The 15,395-nt window shown below is 39.1% G+C and overlaps 1 protein-coding gene across 3 annotated transcripts in view; it reads right to left on the bottom strand.

Moving 5' to 3' along the window:
* LOC146670422 (metabotropic glutamate receptor 4-like) overlaps positions 1 to 15,395 on the bottom strand; it is a 198,278-nt gene that overhangs the window by 153,198 nt on the left and 29,685 nt on the right. For all 3 annotated transcript variants that reach the window (XR_014911783.1, XR_014911784.1, XM_085407328.1), the window contains exon 2: positions 8,376 to 9,428. Coding sequence is in view for 1 of the 3 variants with exons in the window: in XM_085407328.1 (XP_085263454.1) it covers positions 8,376 to 8,942 (567 nt within the window). In the remaining 2 variants the exon portion in view is untranslated. The remainder of the gene's footprint in view (positions 1 to 8,375; positions 9,429 to 15,395) is intronic.

Raw genomic sequence — 15,395 nt, 5'->3', positions numbered from 1 at the left:
TCCTCAGTGCGCAGCTCTGTGTGCGTTTGGATCCCTCATCATCGTCACATCTGGTTTAGAATGTAACGATAGCATCAAGATGATGAGTGCAAAAAATCTTGAAGCCTAGAACAGCAAACCAGTGAGTGATGTCACGGATTTTGTATTTAGCAGTCATACTACAACAATCAAAACAAATTTTCTAAAAAAGTAAAATAAATCAAGGCATTTTTTTTATTGCAACAATAATCTAATATTGTAGGTATTAATATATTATTTCTGGTTTAAAATCTTTTTTTTTCCTTGTACAAGTTTAAACAAAATAATGTAGGTCCCAATCAAATTTTTCATTTCATTTGCACATGCTTTCTTTCTAACTAAAGAGGGGGAAAAAAAAGAAACAAATGACCATACCAGCATAACATTAACAGATTTTGCCAAACTGGTCCGAAGCCAAAATGAGCTCAGGAGCAAAGGATCAACTGGGGGGAAATAAGCATTAACTTGCTAAAAGAGGCTACAACAAAGCAGATGGTGAACACCACTGGGAGAAAGGGATGTGGTGGAGCTTTGACCACATAACAGCTGCAGAATGTATCAGCTCGCTCATTCAGGGAACCACGATAGAGACAGTCAGCTAATGATAGCTGCCACCCTCTTCGTGGTTTCTTTTGTGACTAGGTTTCAACATGGACATACTCTGAATGAGACTGACACCGATAGCTTTTACCTTACAAGCCACCACATAATTGTAGCTTCACTATAAGTGATATTCTTTTCTCCCAAGTGCACAAGTACACTCAGAAATGAGTCATGGTAGCCAAAGAAGCCAGTAAAAAGCAAACATTAGCAGCATCAGACTGAAATTTGATTTTTAAAGTATGGTTTTTATTCTCCTTCAAAAACACCACCCACTCTGTATTTTTATAAAACAAAAATAAGCTAGAATCACTACTTAAATTTGAGATATATTGGTTTACTTTTTAGGATCACAGGCTCTATAGAGTAACTGACAGCATTTTTTAATCTGATCTGCCCAACAATGCACTTTTCAGCATAGATCTTATTCACATGCTTATGATTAATGGGTATATGATATGTATATGATTAGCAATCATCCACCATAAATCATGGGAAATATTAATAATATTTGGTGTTCTTTCCTTCCAATCTCCCAAACTAATAAAAATAATTTGCTTTACTTTTGAGTTTTTAAAGCATTTAATCTGCGAAGGTGCAGCCTAACAAGATTCACTAAAAGGTCAGAAGTACTTACTGTCCTAATGCCTTATTTTGTGCTTCTTGTTTTTTTTTCGTGAGACCTTTACAGTTTAGAAAATGCTCCCACAATGTGGAGTTGCATAAACACAGGTCAGTTTTTATGTTTCCAATACAAAACTTTAAAAAGAAAATAACATTAGGGCGTGAACTAAATTTCAGAGATAATGCAACATTGAGTGGGATGCTGAAGTGAAGGCTTGTGTTTTCTTGCATGAAAAATCTTCTACTTTTCTTCCTCGAAATGGATATTTTTTTTACTCTTCTCTGAACCCTTTTACTGCTGAAACTAACCATTAAGTGAATGCGAGATGCTTTGTCCAGCCAGCACTAAACTGTAATGTTAGAGCAACAAAAAGCCGGCAAAATGTTTTCCAGTGAGCATTGAAGGCTTGAAGGTTCTGAGCATCTTATTCCTGGGTCAATGTGTCTCTGTTTTGCTACTCATGTGTACCACAGAACAGATCAAATGAAATCAAATGAAATTTAGAAAACTACTTTGTTTTCACTGAACGAGAGCCAAGCTTCTGCTGTGGTTGAATTTAAAATAATATCCCTGTCAGTACCTCCCGCTGATTGGGAAGGACAGACCTGGTAGTGTAATCTGTGACATGAGTCAACACATTATGAACACATCTGCTGCGTAAATGAATAATGCAATCATCTGACATGGTTTTTCTGTGATCACAAATTATCTTTTTCCCCAAATGCTTGTCAAAGCAGCTCCCTCTTCTGTGAAATGCACTAAAATCTTCTTGAGCTGCAGCTCCTGGTCCCCATGTACCGTTACATAAGGTTCAAGTAAAATATTCATCAGCTTCTCTGGATCACATCTGTATGCAGCTGAGTGCTGAGGAAACACTTTTCAGAAAACCTGCTAACTACACCAGGGTGGCTGCTGCTGCCTTTAAAGTGATTTGTGTGCAAATGCGCGTGATTACTTTTGTACGAGACTGTTTCTTTGTGTGAAGCATTTATATAGCTGGTATATTTGAGTGCTGCAATTTTGCACATGGTTTATGTATGTAGATATGCACACAGATGCATAAGCATGTGTACAAGTTGGTTTTACCTCACCAGTATCCTGAGTTGTTAGTTGTGTACATACTTTGCCTTCTTTTAAATCAAGCATTTATGCCTAGCAACAAAGCTAGTAGACACAGTCCTCCCTGAACTCCTTCTACTTATTATTATTATAATAAGTAGACATTTTTCTTCTTTGGGGGAAGTGCGTGGGGGGAGTGGGGGGGTGAGGGGGGTCTTGGTGGCAAGGAGGAAGTTAAAACTTTCTGAGCCCATCAACGGCTCCATCAGGGCCAGAAGAACGGGCTGGCATTTGGCTGACCTATGGATCCCTGGGAAGCTATAACTCAAAGCCTTGGCCTAAATGACCACACACTGCTCCGCATTAAAAGTTTGCTGTTAAATTTGTGTAACTGTAACAGTTTAGTTCAGTCTTTTTTTTTTTTTGGAGTGTTGCAACAGTCTTTGATTGATTTATCACTGTGATTTGATTGATTTTCAGAAGAGCGATTAAAAAGTGATAGTATTGAAGATGGACTGGCTTGCTATCAGTCTAGTGCTGCTTTCTCACCCTCCATTTGTCTGCATATAAAAAAGCAGAAGAGGGGAATGCATTGCTTATATGCATTGAGGATAAAGAGACAGGAGATCAGAGACATTCAGATTAAATATGCAAGGACAACGCTTACATGCATTAATGAAGAAGCAATGAGCACTGTGCTAATGACGAAGGATTTGAGGCTCCCATGCGAGAAAGGGATCAGGAACGCACTGCAGGAGATGCTCATTACTGTGGCCCACACCGACTCTTACCTGTGTGAGTGCACATATAGGCATACTTTATGAAATGGAGACAGAGAGAAATGCAAAGTTCATGCACAGGGTTCTGTGTGCTAGAGTATATTTTCTACTGGTGTGTACTGAACATATCCGTACGGAGATGGACAAACCTATACACAGACTTTAACAAAAACATTTACACACATTAAAACATATAAAAGAATGCACGAGACCTTGGCGTGTGTGAGGAAGTGCGTGTGTGCCATCACACTGGGTTCACACTGATTAATGCTGGGGGCCTCGAGGAGGAGGATACATCCCATGTGGTTTGTAACACTCTGGAATCAGGGAGCTTATCAAATAACACAGACTGCAGGCTGTTGCTGTGGAGTATTAGATTAACTAATACATAAATAAGCATAAAAAACAAAATAAAAGCCTCATATCCATCTCAGCTAAATCTAGAGCCGTAGCTAAATCTAAGCATTCCAGGTCATTTGCATTGCATTTTATTTAGTGATGTGAATACTACTTTTCATTTTCCACTTTACATATTTTTGATTTTTAAAATTACTCAACCTATCTGGAAGTATGAGTGGTGCTATAGTATTAATGGCTTCTGTCCAGATACACTGCAGTGCAGCACACCTACACACCAGCTACCCCACACCAAACTCCTACAGTATATATATCAGCTTTCATGCTTTACTTCACATCTCACTTTTTTTCCCCTTTTTTTTTGGGCTTCACTCACATCACCTGTAAAATGAACACATTTTCACAGGCAATGAAATAAAAAAGAAACATGTCCTAATCATAGTCCAGTTATAATAAAAAAGGAAAAAAAAAAAAAAAAAAAAAAAGGAAAATCACACAGCGGAGCATCTCTCCTGCATACCGCTGGCGAATGACATCACACTGGAAGGTAGCAGATAAAGCATTGAGTCTGGTCTGGTTCAGCAGTTGTCTAGGATTTGGTACTGGTAATGAGAACACTGATTGGTTGATCAAGGGGGGAAAAAAAGAAGTATAGAAACACATTGTACATCATGCTCCTTTGGCTTTCATTTACATCATCCAACAGTGCAGCTAATGATTATTTTTCATTTTCATTCATTCATTCACATCCATCAGCCAATTATTTTCTAAGTTATGTCGCAAATAGTAAAAATGCCCCCGGAGTTTCCCAGAGCCCAAGGTAACAAATTCAAATTGCCGACCCTCCGACCCTCAAAACTACACTCCAGAACCTGAGATACTGAATTCATACATCAAATAAGACAAAGAAGAGTAGCAAAATAAAACAAAGCAAAAATACATGAATTAACAAAGCTTTGAATTAGAGCTGGGCGATAGAACGATAACGATATGTATCGCGATATAACTTTTACTCGATAGAGAAATTAAGCTATCGCGATAGACCTCACCGCTCTTGTCCTCTTAAAAAAAAAAAAAAAAAAAAAGATCAGCCAATCCAAATTAAGTAGCGCAGAGCCGAACCAATCACAGCCGCAGCGTCACGTCGCGTGACTTGTTACGTACAGCACAAGTGCCAAGCCGCACGTGTGTTTGTCTGGGAAGCAGCCAGCGGGTAATGGAGCCAGCGCATAATGGAGGAAATGAGTGTGCCGACTAGAAAAATCAACCGAGCGTGACCGAAGAGAAAACAGATGATGGTTCCAATGCCGGAGAGATTGTCAAACGGAAGAGCCAAAGAAGTTCCGTAGTGTGAAGGTATTTCGGCTATTTCAAGTCTGACAAAAAACAGAGTAGCGTGCACTGTAAATTGTGCCGAAAGCAAGTCTGGAAATACAATAAACTGGTGCATGCGTCACACTGTGCGCCACGTTATTGTTTCGGTGAAATGAATTTCTACAATACTGTTACTGTTAATTCTACTCTCTGCAGTGTTTAAATGCTTACATATACACACAGTTACTGTCTGTTCTGCTTCTATGCCCCAGCTTTGTTTACTTTTTCCCACCGAGGCTTCTAGACTTCTGATTGGCCAACATTTCTGCACGGTTAGGAATCTAGCGCCACCTGCTGCTTTGGCATGTTCATAGCAGCGTTTTCCTTCATTTCTGCCTTTGTGTGGACGGGATTATTTTTTAAAACGAAAACGGAAAATCTCCGTTTTCAAAAATACCCGTGTACGTGTGGACGTAGCCTCAGTCTCTGACTGGAAGCGCTAATTCGTCATTCGGCTTTTGTCAGACTAAAGTAACTGTTAAAACTGTTTGAAAAGCTAAGCTATACAACAAGGAGAGATTGAGAATTTCCTTTTAGTTCTCAGTTTATTTGATATTGACAAAAGTTAGTCAGTTTTGTCTGTTCTTCTGTAACACAAACTAAGATTTATTTTTAGAATTAATATTTTGTTTCTAAGTGGAATTGACAATTTAGTCTGTTTCGTTTGTTCTATTTTGAAACTTAAACGCTTTAGCGGCTGCCTTTTGTGTAGTTTGCAATATTTGCCTTTATTTATCTGAAAAAGTCTCATGTTCCTTAAGTACGTCTACCCTGTTGAACTTATTATGGGAAATAAATATTTAAATAAAAACAAGCTGCTGATTATTTCACATTTTACTTATGAGCAACGGCACATTTAAATCTTACAAATATAGTTATTTGGCTTATATCGTGATAGATATTGTTATCGCCTGAAATGAAAAAAACATATCGTGATATGAAAAAAATCTCATATCGCCCAGTTCTACTTTGAATTAAGCATTTGGCTTAAAAATTACAAATAACTAATCATTAATAAACTAATGAATGAAAAATGAACATATGGTAGGCTGATCAACTCTTTATTTCACCAACACCCTTTGATATTTTCATGACATTGCTGTGCAAAAGTTTTAGGCAGGTTTGGAAAAATGCTGTAAACAAAGAATGCTTTCAGAAATATAAATGATTGTTTATTGGCCCCAAATGTATTCTGCAGCAGCACAATGACCCCAAACATAAAGCCAAAGTCATTAAGAACTATCTTCAGCGTAAAGAAGAACAAGAAGTACTGGAAGTGATGGTATGGCCCCCACAGAGCCCTGATCTCAACATCATCGAGTGTGTCTGGGATTAGATGAAGAAAGAAGGATGTGAGGAAGCCGACATCCTCAGAAGATCTGTGGTTAGTTCTCCAAGATGTTTGGAACATGTTTTGACCAGCCGAGTTGCTTCAAAAACTGTCTGCAAGTGTACTTAGAAGAACTGATGCTGTTTTAAAGGCAAAATATGGTCACACCAAATATTGATTTGATTTAGATTTCTCTTTTGTTCATTCACTGCATTTTGTTGATTGATGAAAATAAATGATTAACACTTCCATTTTTAAAAGCATTCTTTGTTTACAGCATTTTTTCCTCACCTGCCTAAAACTTTTGCACAGTACTGTATGTAAGCGTGCAGTGTTTAATAAAGAGCTGAAACAAAAGCAACTTGGTTGCCAGTACAGAAACGTGCACGAGATAAAGGGTCTCAGTTAGCTGGTTGGCAGCATACACTGTATATAAAAGATGGAAGTAACCACTGTTACATCACATAATATTCTGGACTCCACAGTTTGAAGCATTAGTATTAGCATTTTGGTTTCCACCATGTTGATTTTCTGGAGCCTGAGGTTGCCATGTTTGGACAAGAGGATAGACTTCTAAGTTACGAACTAACGCTAGTGTGTTTGGTCAGCTGCCAGAAATTCCACAGGTGCAGCACACCTGAATTACAGTGCTGTCTGTAAAGTAATTACATCTCTAATTGCCAAGTGATGTCAACCACACAAAGACTGTCTGTCACCCACATTAGAGGAGGCACAATCTAGTAGACAGCAAATGGCTGCAGGTGCCACCACATCTGTGAAATGAAGCAGCCATGCTGCAAACTTAACGTGCACTTTAACCAGTATCCAAATGAACATGTTATTAAAAAAAAAAAGAAAAATTATATATAGTTGTTATAAAAAGGTACAATATCCATAAACATGCTTTTTACCACGTTTAAAAGTGGGAGTCTATGGGGACTGACTGGCTTTTGTGGCCACTCTAGGAAGAGGAGTTTTTGACACTTTGTATTAGCTTCACTTTTCAGCGTCGGAGGCAGCTACTAGGACTCTTATATATAACAGAAGTTTAAATAAAAAGGCTGGTTTCAAAATATACTTGGGCAGCCCTCAATATACCCACGTGTCCTGCCCGAGTAAAATCTATGTGTGGCTTGCTGTGCTTTCATCTGGTGTTGTGTACAGTGATACAGCACTGAAAAAATGTCCAGCAGTGTGCTTCGAGTTGAATCTGCAGCTCCTCATCTAACATTTTAGATACTGACGTTTTAAAAGAATTGATGACAGCAAACACCTGTTCTGTTGAAGTGTCCTTGGGCAAACACTGAATCAGCTGAAAGAATGTTTTTGAGTGTGATTGAGTTCCCCTTTGACCTTGCAGCATAAGCAAGAAAAGGACAGTAATAGACACAAATTTCCATGCAAGATCAAGGTGAAGGTAAAATCTGGAGTCAGGGTCTTGTATAAATATTAAAATATTTTTTTAGCCCCAAGTTTGTGTGAGGAAAAGTTCCTGGTTTTAATTATCACTGAATTTAAATCAGCCACTACCTCATCTCACTGAAAGTGATTTGTCTAATATTTTGCAAAAAGGTGTAATTACCCATGAAACCTTTTCAAATATGACAGTACTTTTAAAAAACTAGTTCTTTTTAGTCAAAAAAGGTTTGCTATTTTGTAGTGAGCCAAGCGTTAAATAGCAATCATACCTTTGGTAAAGTGAAAAAGAACTATTATGACTGCCATGGCTGACTGGCGTGATAATAAAATCTGTATTGAATAATTTATCAAATGTCCACGAAGAGAACATATTTTTTTCTGTAGTGTAAACAAATGTAAACACTATTGTGATCAAGGGAAAGGCTATAGGCCAAAAATGAAATCAAATCCTATTAATCACTTTTGTATTGTGACAGGCAATACCTCTCACTGCTTAGCAACCAGCTCCTCCAGGGCACCAGCCGGGATGAGATTTACCCAGGCATCTCCTCACTAAAGTTATGAAATTGGTCTTTGTGTGGCAGCAGATATCAAACACTTATTGTTCTCTCACATTGTTCAGCGGCTTGTACTGTTTTCCATCCGGTGTTATTAATTATTCAAACAAATACAGTATCTACGTGCATCACTGAAGCAAAAGCATATGTATTTTTCAGGCTAATACATCATTTGGAATTTGGAATCCATTTTTTTTTTTTGTGTGTGCAATTCGCACATCCCAACAAACCAAGCTAATAAGTAATGATAATCTTACCTTAAACAGGCGTAATATATTGGCCACCATGATGGAAACAGAGCTGGAGGAGGCTCCAATAACACCTACAACCCTCTCAGGTTTGGTGATAATGGGCGCCCCCCCACCGAGACATTTGACATCTGTGCCGTCCTTCTCGATCAGAGCCTGCACGAAGGTGAGAGACTGCTCCAAGGCGTGAGTGTCCCTTGAGCAGGTGTCCAGGATTCGTGCTCCCAGTGTGATGTTGGGCAGTAGATTATTGTCATTATTGATGCGGTCAAGGGCAAAGAGCATGGCCTCCAGTCTATGTATACCCTTCTCCTTCTTCAGCTCCCCACACGGCTTTCCATCGTGCCCTCTGGCGTGTACTGGGAAGAGCCCACCTAAGGAGATATCCCCATCGATGCGAATAGAGTTCAAATGTGTGTGTCCTGGCCCTTTGGGTTTGGCCGCCTGAGCGGGCTTAAGGGAGGTGTAAAGAAGCAGCAGCAGCAACAGAGGAGGAATCAGGCCGTTTCTTTGAGAGCCGGTCCGTTCCGGTCTACACACCAGGGGCTGAAACATGACCACGGCCCAAGCACACATCCACAGTGTACAACCAAACCCAGCAATTGGAAAACAGCAAAAGCCAGGTATTACTTTATGATGGCCAGAGGGTTAATTGCAGTACCTCTTGAAGCAGTTGGCACTGAAAAGGCTTGCTCTCATGCCTCTCCTTTCTCCCAAACATTCAATTAAAGTAGAATATGAGCTTGGCTCTTTCACAGGATGTAATCCTGTTCTCGTCTCCTCCCTCACTCTCTCACTCCGTCTTCTGACCACAGTGGTGGGCAGCTGCTCTTGTGTTTGCTGTTATTCACAGACATGCCTATGGAGATCTTTCACTTGGGGCATTAAAAAGAACAAAGGTGAACGATAAGCTTTCTTTCTGTCTCTCCTTCCCTCTATCTGTGTCTCTCTCCTCTCCACCTCAATCAGAAGTTTTTAATCTCCCCTGTTCCCCTGGGCAGGGATTTGGTATATGTCAGAGCCCTCAGGCCTGCTTAGGTCCACAGTCTTCAGAGTGAATTCCTGAAAGATGAAAAAGAGTAGAGAAGTGAGACATAGCACAGAGAAAACAGGGGCAAAAAAGCACAGGGATTTGTATTGGTCTAAGATTTTTTAATACTTTTTTTCTCAACCTTTTTACTGCAGTATTATTATGCGGAAATGAAGAGACAGTTCTGGTCCAGAACTAATTTCTTTCTCTCACAGCCTGCCTCCGTTTACCATTCTGCTTTCAGTGGGTTGCCATGGACTCTCAAGGTTGAGAATGATCCCACATGCTTCATTTTCACCTATCAACCATGTCAGCAACACATTCAGCCACAATCACAATGCTGTGACATTCTCAGACTATCATATTTCCCATTTCTCTGTCAATTTTCCATCAAATTGACAAATTGAAAAAGTACTGACATTTTTATGGTTCCACTAACATAAGACTGCGCTGACAGCATTGGTGGTAGTAATGAGGCTGCTGGTCTGTGGCAGTACTTTGCTCAGAAATTAGTATTTATCAGTCTATCAGCATTTCCACCATGATATATACACGTCTTCAAATCTTTTCATTAAAAATACAAGAGTTTAAAGAAACGTCCAAGGGGCTGAATAAGCTTCTCATATAGAAGATTTCCCTTTGTGCCTAAAGAACCACTTCAGCATTACCTGGATATATTTCTGCTTACAACAGGCAAAACCAACTCCATATAGATTCAGTATAATATAACAAAATACATATGTGGGCCTCAGAGTCACTTAAGTATTTTAAGCAACAGGTTTATGGGCTGAGTTTGAAACTAACTATGAAGAGCCACTTTTATGTCCAACATCTGTCTTAAAGGAAACAATGCATGTTGAATATGGAGCTGTCAGGGAGAAGGAAAACACAAGGACCACGGAGACAATTGATGGAGAAAGTAAAAAAGAATATACGGAAGGCTGCTATGACAGAGGAGGATGTAGGGATAGGGTGAGATGGAGGCATATCATCTGCTGTGGTGAGCAGCCAAAAGAGGAAGATGGTCTACCTTAAAGGGGAACAATGACATATTTCTTTTTATCCTTGGAGTGTATGAAAGCGAAGAAGCCATTTCTAGTTCCCTTCCCCCTCCCTTTAAACTACCTTTCTTCTGATTGGCTGCCCCTCACAAAATAAGATTTTTTTTTTGACCAGCATGTGGGCGGCACGTCTGTGTGCACAGCTAGAGTTGTTTGCCTGAGAGAATCGTATCAGGTATATATCTGCTCACACTGACATCATATAGATAGCTATAGATTAAAAAGAAGAGGGGAAAAATTGCTAAGCAGAACATTTAGAGCAGTCAACCAAAAACATGTAGAAACAGCACTCTGAGTCATTAAAACCTTATTTTCTTGTTATATCAAACTGCATTTGTTTTTTTGTTTTGCTGCTATGAGTGCTGTTAGATGATGTTACGAGATTCTTTGCAAATTCAGGTGTCGTAAACAAGCTCATTGGTTACATTTGAATTTAAATTTGAAGACGGATTTTTAATTTCTAAGTTGATTCCTGTGACGCACATCTGGTCATCACTACCCTGCACTATTATTTCTGCCCTCCTCCTTTTTCTGCCTGAGATAAAAAGTACACACATGCCTGACACACAAAATATGCCACTATTAACCATCTTGTATCTACACGTCTACACCCTTCTCATTCCTGAAGTTGTAATAACTTCTAAAGGAACAATCTCCCTGCACACAGTCACAAAATACAGCTGTAGACATTGGTTTTCCAGCAGAGTGGGTTGAGGCCTTGCATCGGCAACGGCGGAGATTCATTGAGAGCATATTGGAAGTGACAAGGTACTTTGAATACACCCAACTATCTCCTACTGAGTGAGAAGTAATTTTTCAGAGTTGATTCACTGCAGGTCCACTTAAACTGCTGCAGGGCAGATGACAACTGGAAAGCCAGCCAACTCACCTTAGCCCCCATAATCAAACGCAAACCATGCAGCAGCACATCTGACATTAAAGCAAACACTAAGATTGAGGCGGGGAGTGCTGCTGCCAGCATAGCATGGTACAGATAGTCTAAAAAAATAAATAAATAAATAAAATACAGGTGTAAACATTGAACAGTTCAAATAAGAAACGGTTCTGCAAGGCTGCAGATTTGAAGATAGATGTCATCAAACTTCTGCTTGAACAGAAGAAAAGCTGGTTGGGTGACAGCTCCTATGTCTTATTCAGACTGAAGAAAGCCAGTTAATCTGTAGAAGTAGCTCATGTGCAACTGAAGGAAGAAGATCTTATATCTCACAAGATTACATGAAGTATTATCTTGTTAATCAGCTTGTGTTGTCTTGTTACAGATTAATATCTTATGGTGTTTCATCTTCAGCCACAGTGCAGACAATTCTTTCTGATATTTGAGAGATCTCAGGGCATTCAGGATGGGCTGTCTTAGAATTAATCATCTCAGACGCAATCACCATTCAGCCAAAACTATGAATTCTGTTTTAATGAAGCATTGAGGTTACAACAAACCACTTGTCAGACTTCAATTCAGCACGATAAGTAGTGACGTAGAATCTCACAGAAAGCACAATCAGTGTTTTTACTGTGTGGCTTATAAAAACATCTGGAATATACTCCATGTAATGCACAAAATCTATGTTCTGCCTTTATTTTATGGAATTCCGCTGTTTTCATTTTCAGAAAAACAAACGTACTGAATGAAAGTACAAAATGTTTACACATTCACAGATGAGCCCTTAATAGCATACCTCAAAAACCATACGAAGCACAGACTTATGCAAAACAACCAAAATGTTTACCAGCTAGAAAATGTCAAAGACAGCTGCAGGAATTACTGGAGATTCATATCAGAGAACAACCTTTCCTCAGGTGCAAAAGCATATTTCAGAGCAGACTATGTATTCATTTCAAAAGGCCATCAACCTTCAGGCAAATCAGTGTGTAATGTTAAACGGCCTTGCAAGCGACAGTGGAAGCAGTAACTCCTTAATACTGATAAACCCAAAAATGTTAGCAATAATATATTTTCAAGAATTTCAACTTCTTGCATTAACCCTACACAAACAAGATGGTCAGTTATATATACAGGGTTCAATTTAAAGAGAGTTCTAATGGAAATATTCTAAAAAAAAAAACAACAACAAAAAACTAATAATCTGACTTTAAGTGGGAACTGGAAGGAATGAGATGGTGCTGATTTCACACTGTAATCTAAATTAGCCTCTATACCATAACATTTGTCCTGCAATGTCTGTTATCACAACTAGACCTGGTTGTGGAAAACCATGTTATTTTTTCTGAGATATGATTATTAACAAACACAGGAGAGTTTTCGTCATTGAAGCTTTTTAAGAAACAGGAAATAGGCTGACAGATGAATGGCACATTTGTCTAGTTTGTCCTATCAGTCCCATACTCCCACTTTCTCCCGTTAGGCTCTTGAAATGGTCAGAATGATTTTCTCTGACAGCTTCCTACCACTTCTCACACAGTTTTTTGAGCACCTCATCATCTTGGCTGTCAGATTTGCTCCCTGTTTGCTTCTGCAGTAAAACGTATCAGATGAAGTCATGAAAATTTATCTTTGCAAGGGATGAAGAGTCATGTCAGAAATGGGTGTGGCTTAAAAGCAAAAACCTGTTGAAGTTAAAACTTGGCGTTGAAATGCTGACCACAAACAGTGTTTACCAAAATTTTCACTGTCAATGCTGATAATTTAATGTACTCTCAATGGGAACAAAATGGCATGAATTAACACACTAAAAGATGTTTTGTTATGACTGTGCCAAAAAGGTGTACTTTGATTTTAAAAAGCCAGGTTTCTACTAGAGATGGACCGATCCGATATTACCTATCGGTCCGATACTGACCTAAATTACTGGATCGAATATCGGAGAGAAATAAAAAATGCAATCCAATCCGAGGTATCGCAAAATCACCTCACAAAAAGCGCTTTTTGGCGTAACCCAGCTCAGCGCATCGGAGCAGTATCACGTGATAGAGCGGCTGTTGTCTGCCAGACCTGTCTGTGGTCTGGTGGAGCATTTGGAGCCTCACTATGCTTCCAAACCGCCACATTTCATCTCGGAGAAAACTATCCCAGAGAAGTAAAGCAAGTTCGTAAGTTCATCTCTGAATGTTTGCATAGTATTTCCACATCAAGCTTAACAACTGATATATGGAGCCACAGCTGGACTGGCCATTGGAGTTCCATATTGAGGTGAAAAGGAAGCGATTTGCCCTGTACTTCAGCTAGAATGAAAAACAGACACAAAGCTGGAGTTATTCTGTCCTTGCTGCAAAGCTGACTCTTCTCTCATTCTCTCCCCCTCCCTCCCCTGTTGCCACTTTAATCATGAAACTGATCAATGATCAGCTGGTCGGCTTTTTTCTCGCAAGTCCCGTCTTTCTTGTTTGTTTATCGCTCACTTTGCGCTAGAAAGAGGAAACCAGCGGATAAACAACAGCAGCACGTTTAAGCTTGATAAGCTGTTGTTAGAACTGATTTAATATTAATTTTCTAGTATCAGCTGCTGTTTGCTGGAGCCACGGCAGTAAAAACTACTGGTCATGATATCGGTTTGGTTATCTGGTGAGAGGGAAACATGAAGATGAAACCAGGAGCTGTCCTTACTGAATCATCAGAGCTGAACAGGTGATGGAGAAACAGGGTTACCTTTTAGGTGACATGAACGGAAGTTATGAACTATTTCTGAGAGACAAATAACACCAAGATCCTTTTTTTACGTAGCGCACAGCTGGTAACTGTGCAGCGGCGGGTCTAGCAAAGTTTTGCCAGGGGGCCAGGTAGGGCATTAACTGGGAAAGGGGGGCACAAAAATATTTCTTTGTTATTTCATTTAAAATGACTAATAAATAATTATCTGAATCTTACAACCAAAGTTTTCATCTGATTAAATGTATAGAAATCCATTACTGTATATAGTAACTATTAAGTCTAATATATACTCTAGTAAGCTATAATACTATTTCCATCTTTGCAGTCTGCAATTCTGTTGAAGAAAGATGTTGAATCTGTTTAATTATTGTAGAAAAATAATTGATTTCTGTGCTGCTTTTTTTTTTTTTTTTAAATGCACGTGTATTAAATTAAAGTTGATTATGTTGATTAAACATCACAAGGCGGAGGGTGGGGGGTGGTTCCCTTTTTTTTTTTTTTTGCTGGGAGTTGGCAACCCTATTAGTTAGGTTGTTTAATATTTCTGCTAAGTACTCTTTAAAATATCAGAATAGGGAGGATGGTGTAGGTTTATAGAGATTTATTTAAAAAAAAAAAAAGTTGTATTGATTACAAAATACACTATATCGGATTCATATCGGTATCGGCAGATATCCAAATATATGATATCGGACATAAAAAAAATTTTAAAATTTTTTTTAAAAATCGTGCCATCTCTAGTTTCTACTCAGAAACACAGTCGCTGGCCATTTAAATTGCAGCTGCACATTAGCCGTCCTCTCTCATGAAGCAGAGGGTAAAGACAGAAAGAGACTCAGGTTATATACTTAAAAACTGAACTTCATTTTCAAAAACCAAGAAGACTCATGATATTCTACCAGTGCCTGTCTGCTGTATTCTTGCTGATATCCTAGAGTAGATGGGGATGACAGAAATATATACACAGATTTGACGAGGTCAGGAAACATTAAGACCAATAATGTCACAGTGGCACGCTCTCCTTTGAAAAAAATAAAAATAAAAACAACCTGATGTTGAATATCTTGTTTTCACATTCAACCCCATCTTTTAGAACCTGATTTCCAGAAAGCTGTTTTGTATTCAAACCAGTCTTGGAAATAATAAAGCCACTGGAAGAGATCTGCAACACACCAGACTTTGGTTACTGAGCGAAACAATGCTGAAAACAGCCTGCGTTCGCTTCCCTCCCTCCAAGACATCTACAGGAAGCGGTGCCTGAGGAAAGCGGGGAGGATCATCAAGGACTCCAGTCACCCCAGCCATAAACTGTT

Source organism: Rhamphochromis longiceps, linkage group LG5, assembly GCF_057381845.1.
Source record: "Rhamphochromis longiceps isolate RC_006_pf linkage group LG5, R_longiceps_female_GT1.1, whole genome shotgun sequence".
Classification (NCBI taxonomy): domain Eukaryota; kingdom Metazoa; phylum Chordata; class Actinopteri; order Cichliformes; family Cichlidae; genus Rhamphochromis; species Rhamphochromis longiceps.
Note: the sequence above shows the minus strand (reverse complement) of the source record. Positions and strands in the feature narration are given on the sequence as shown.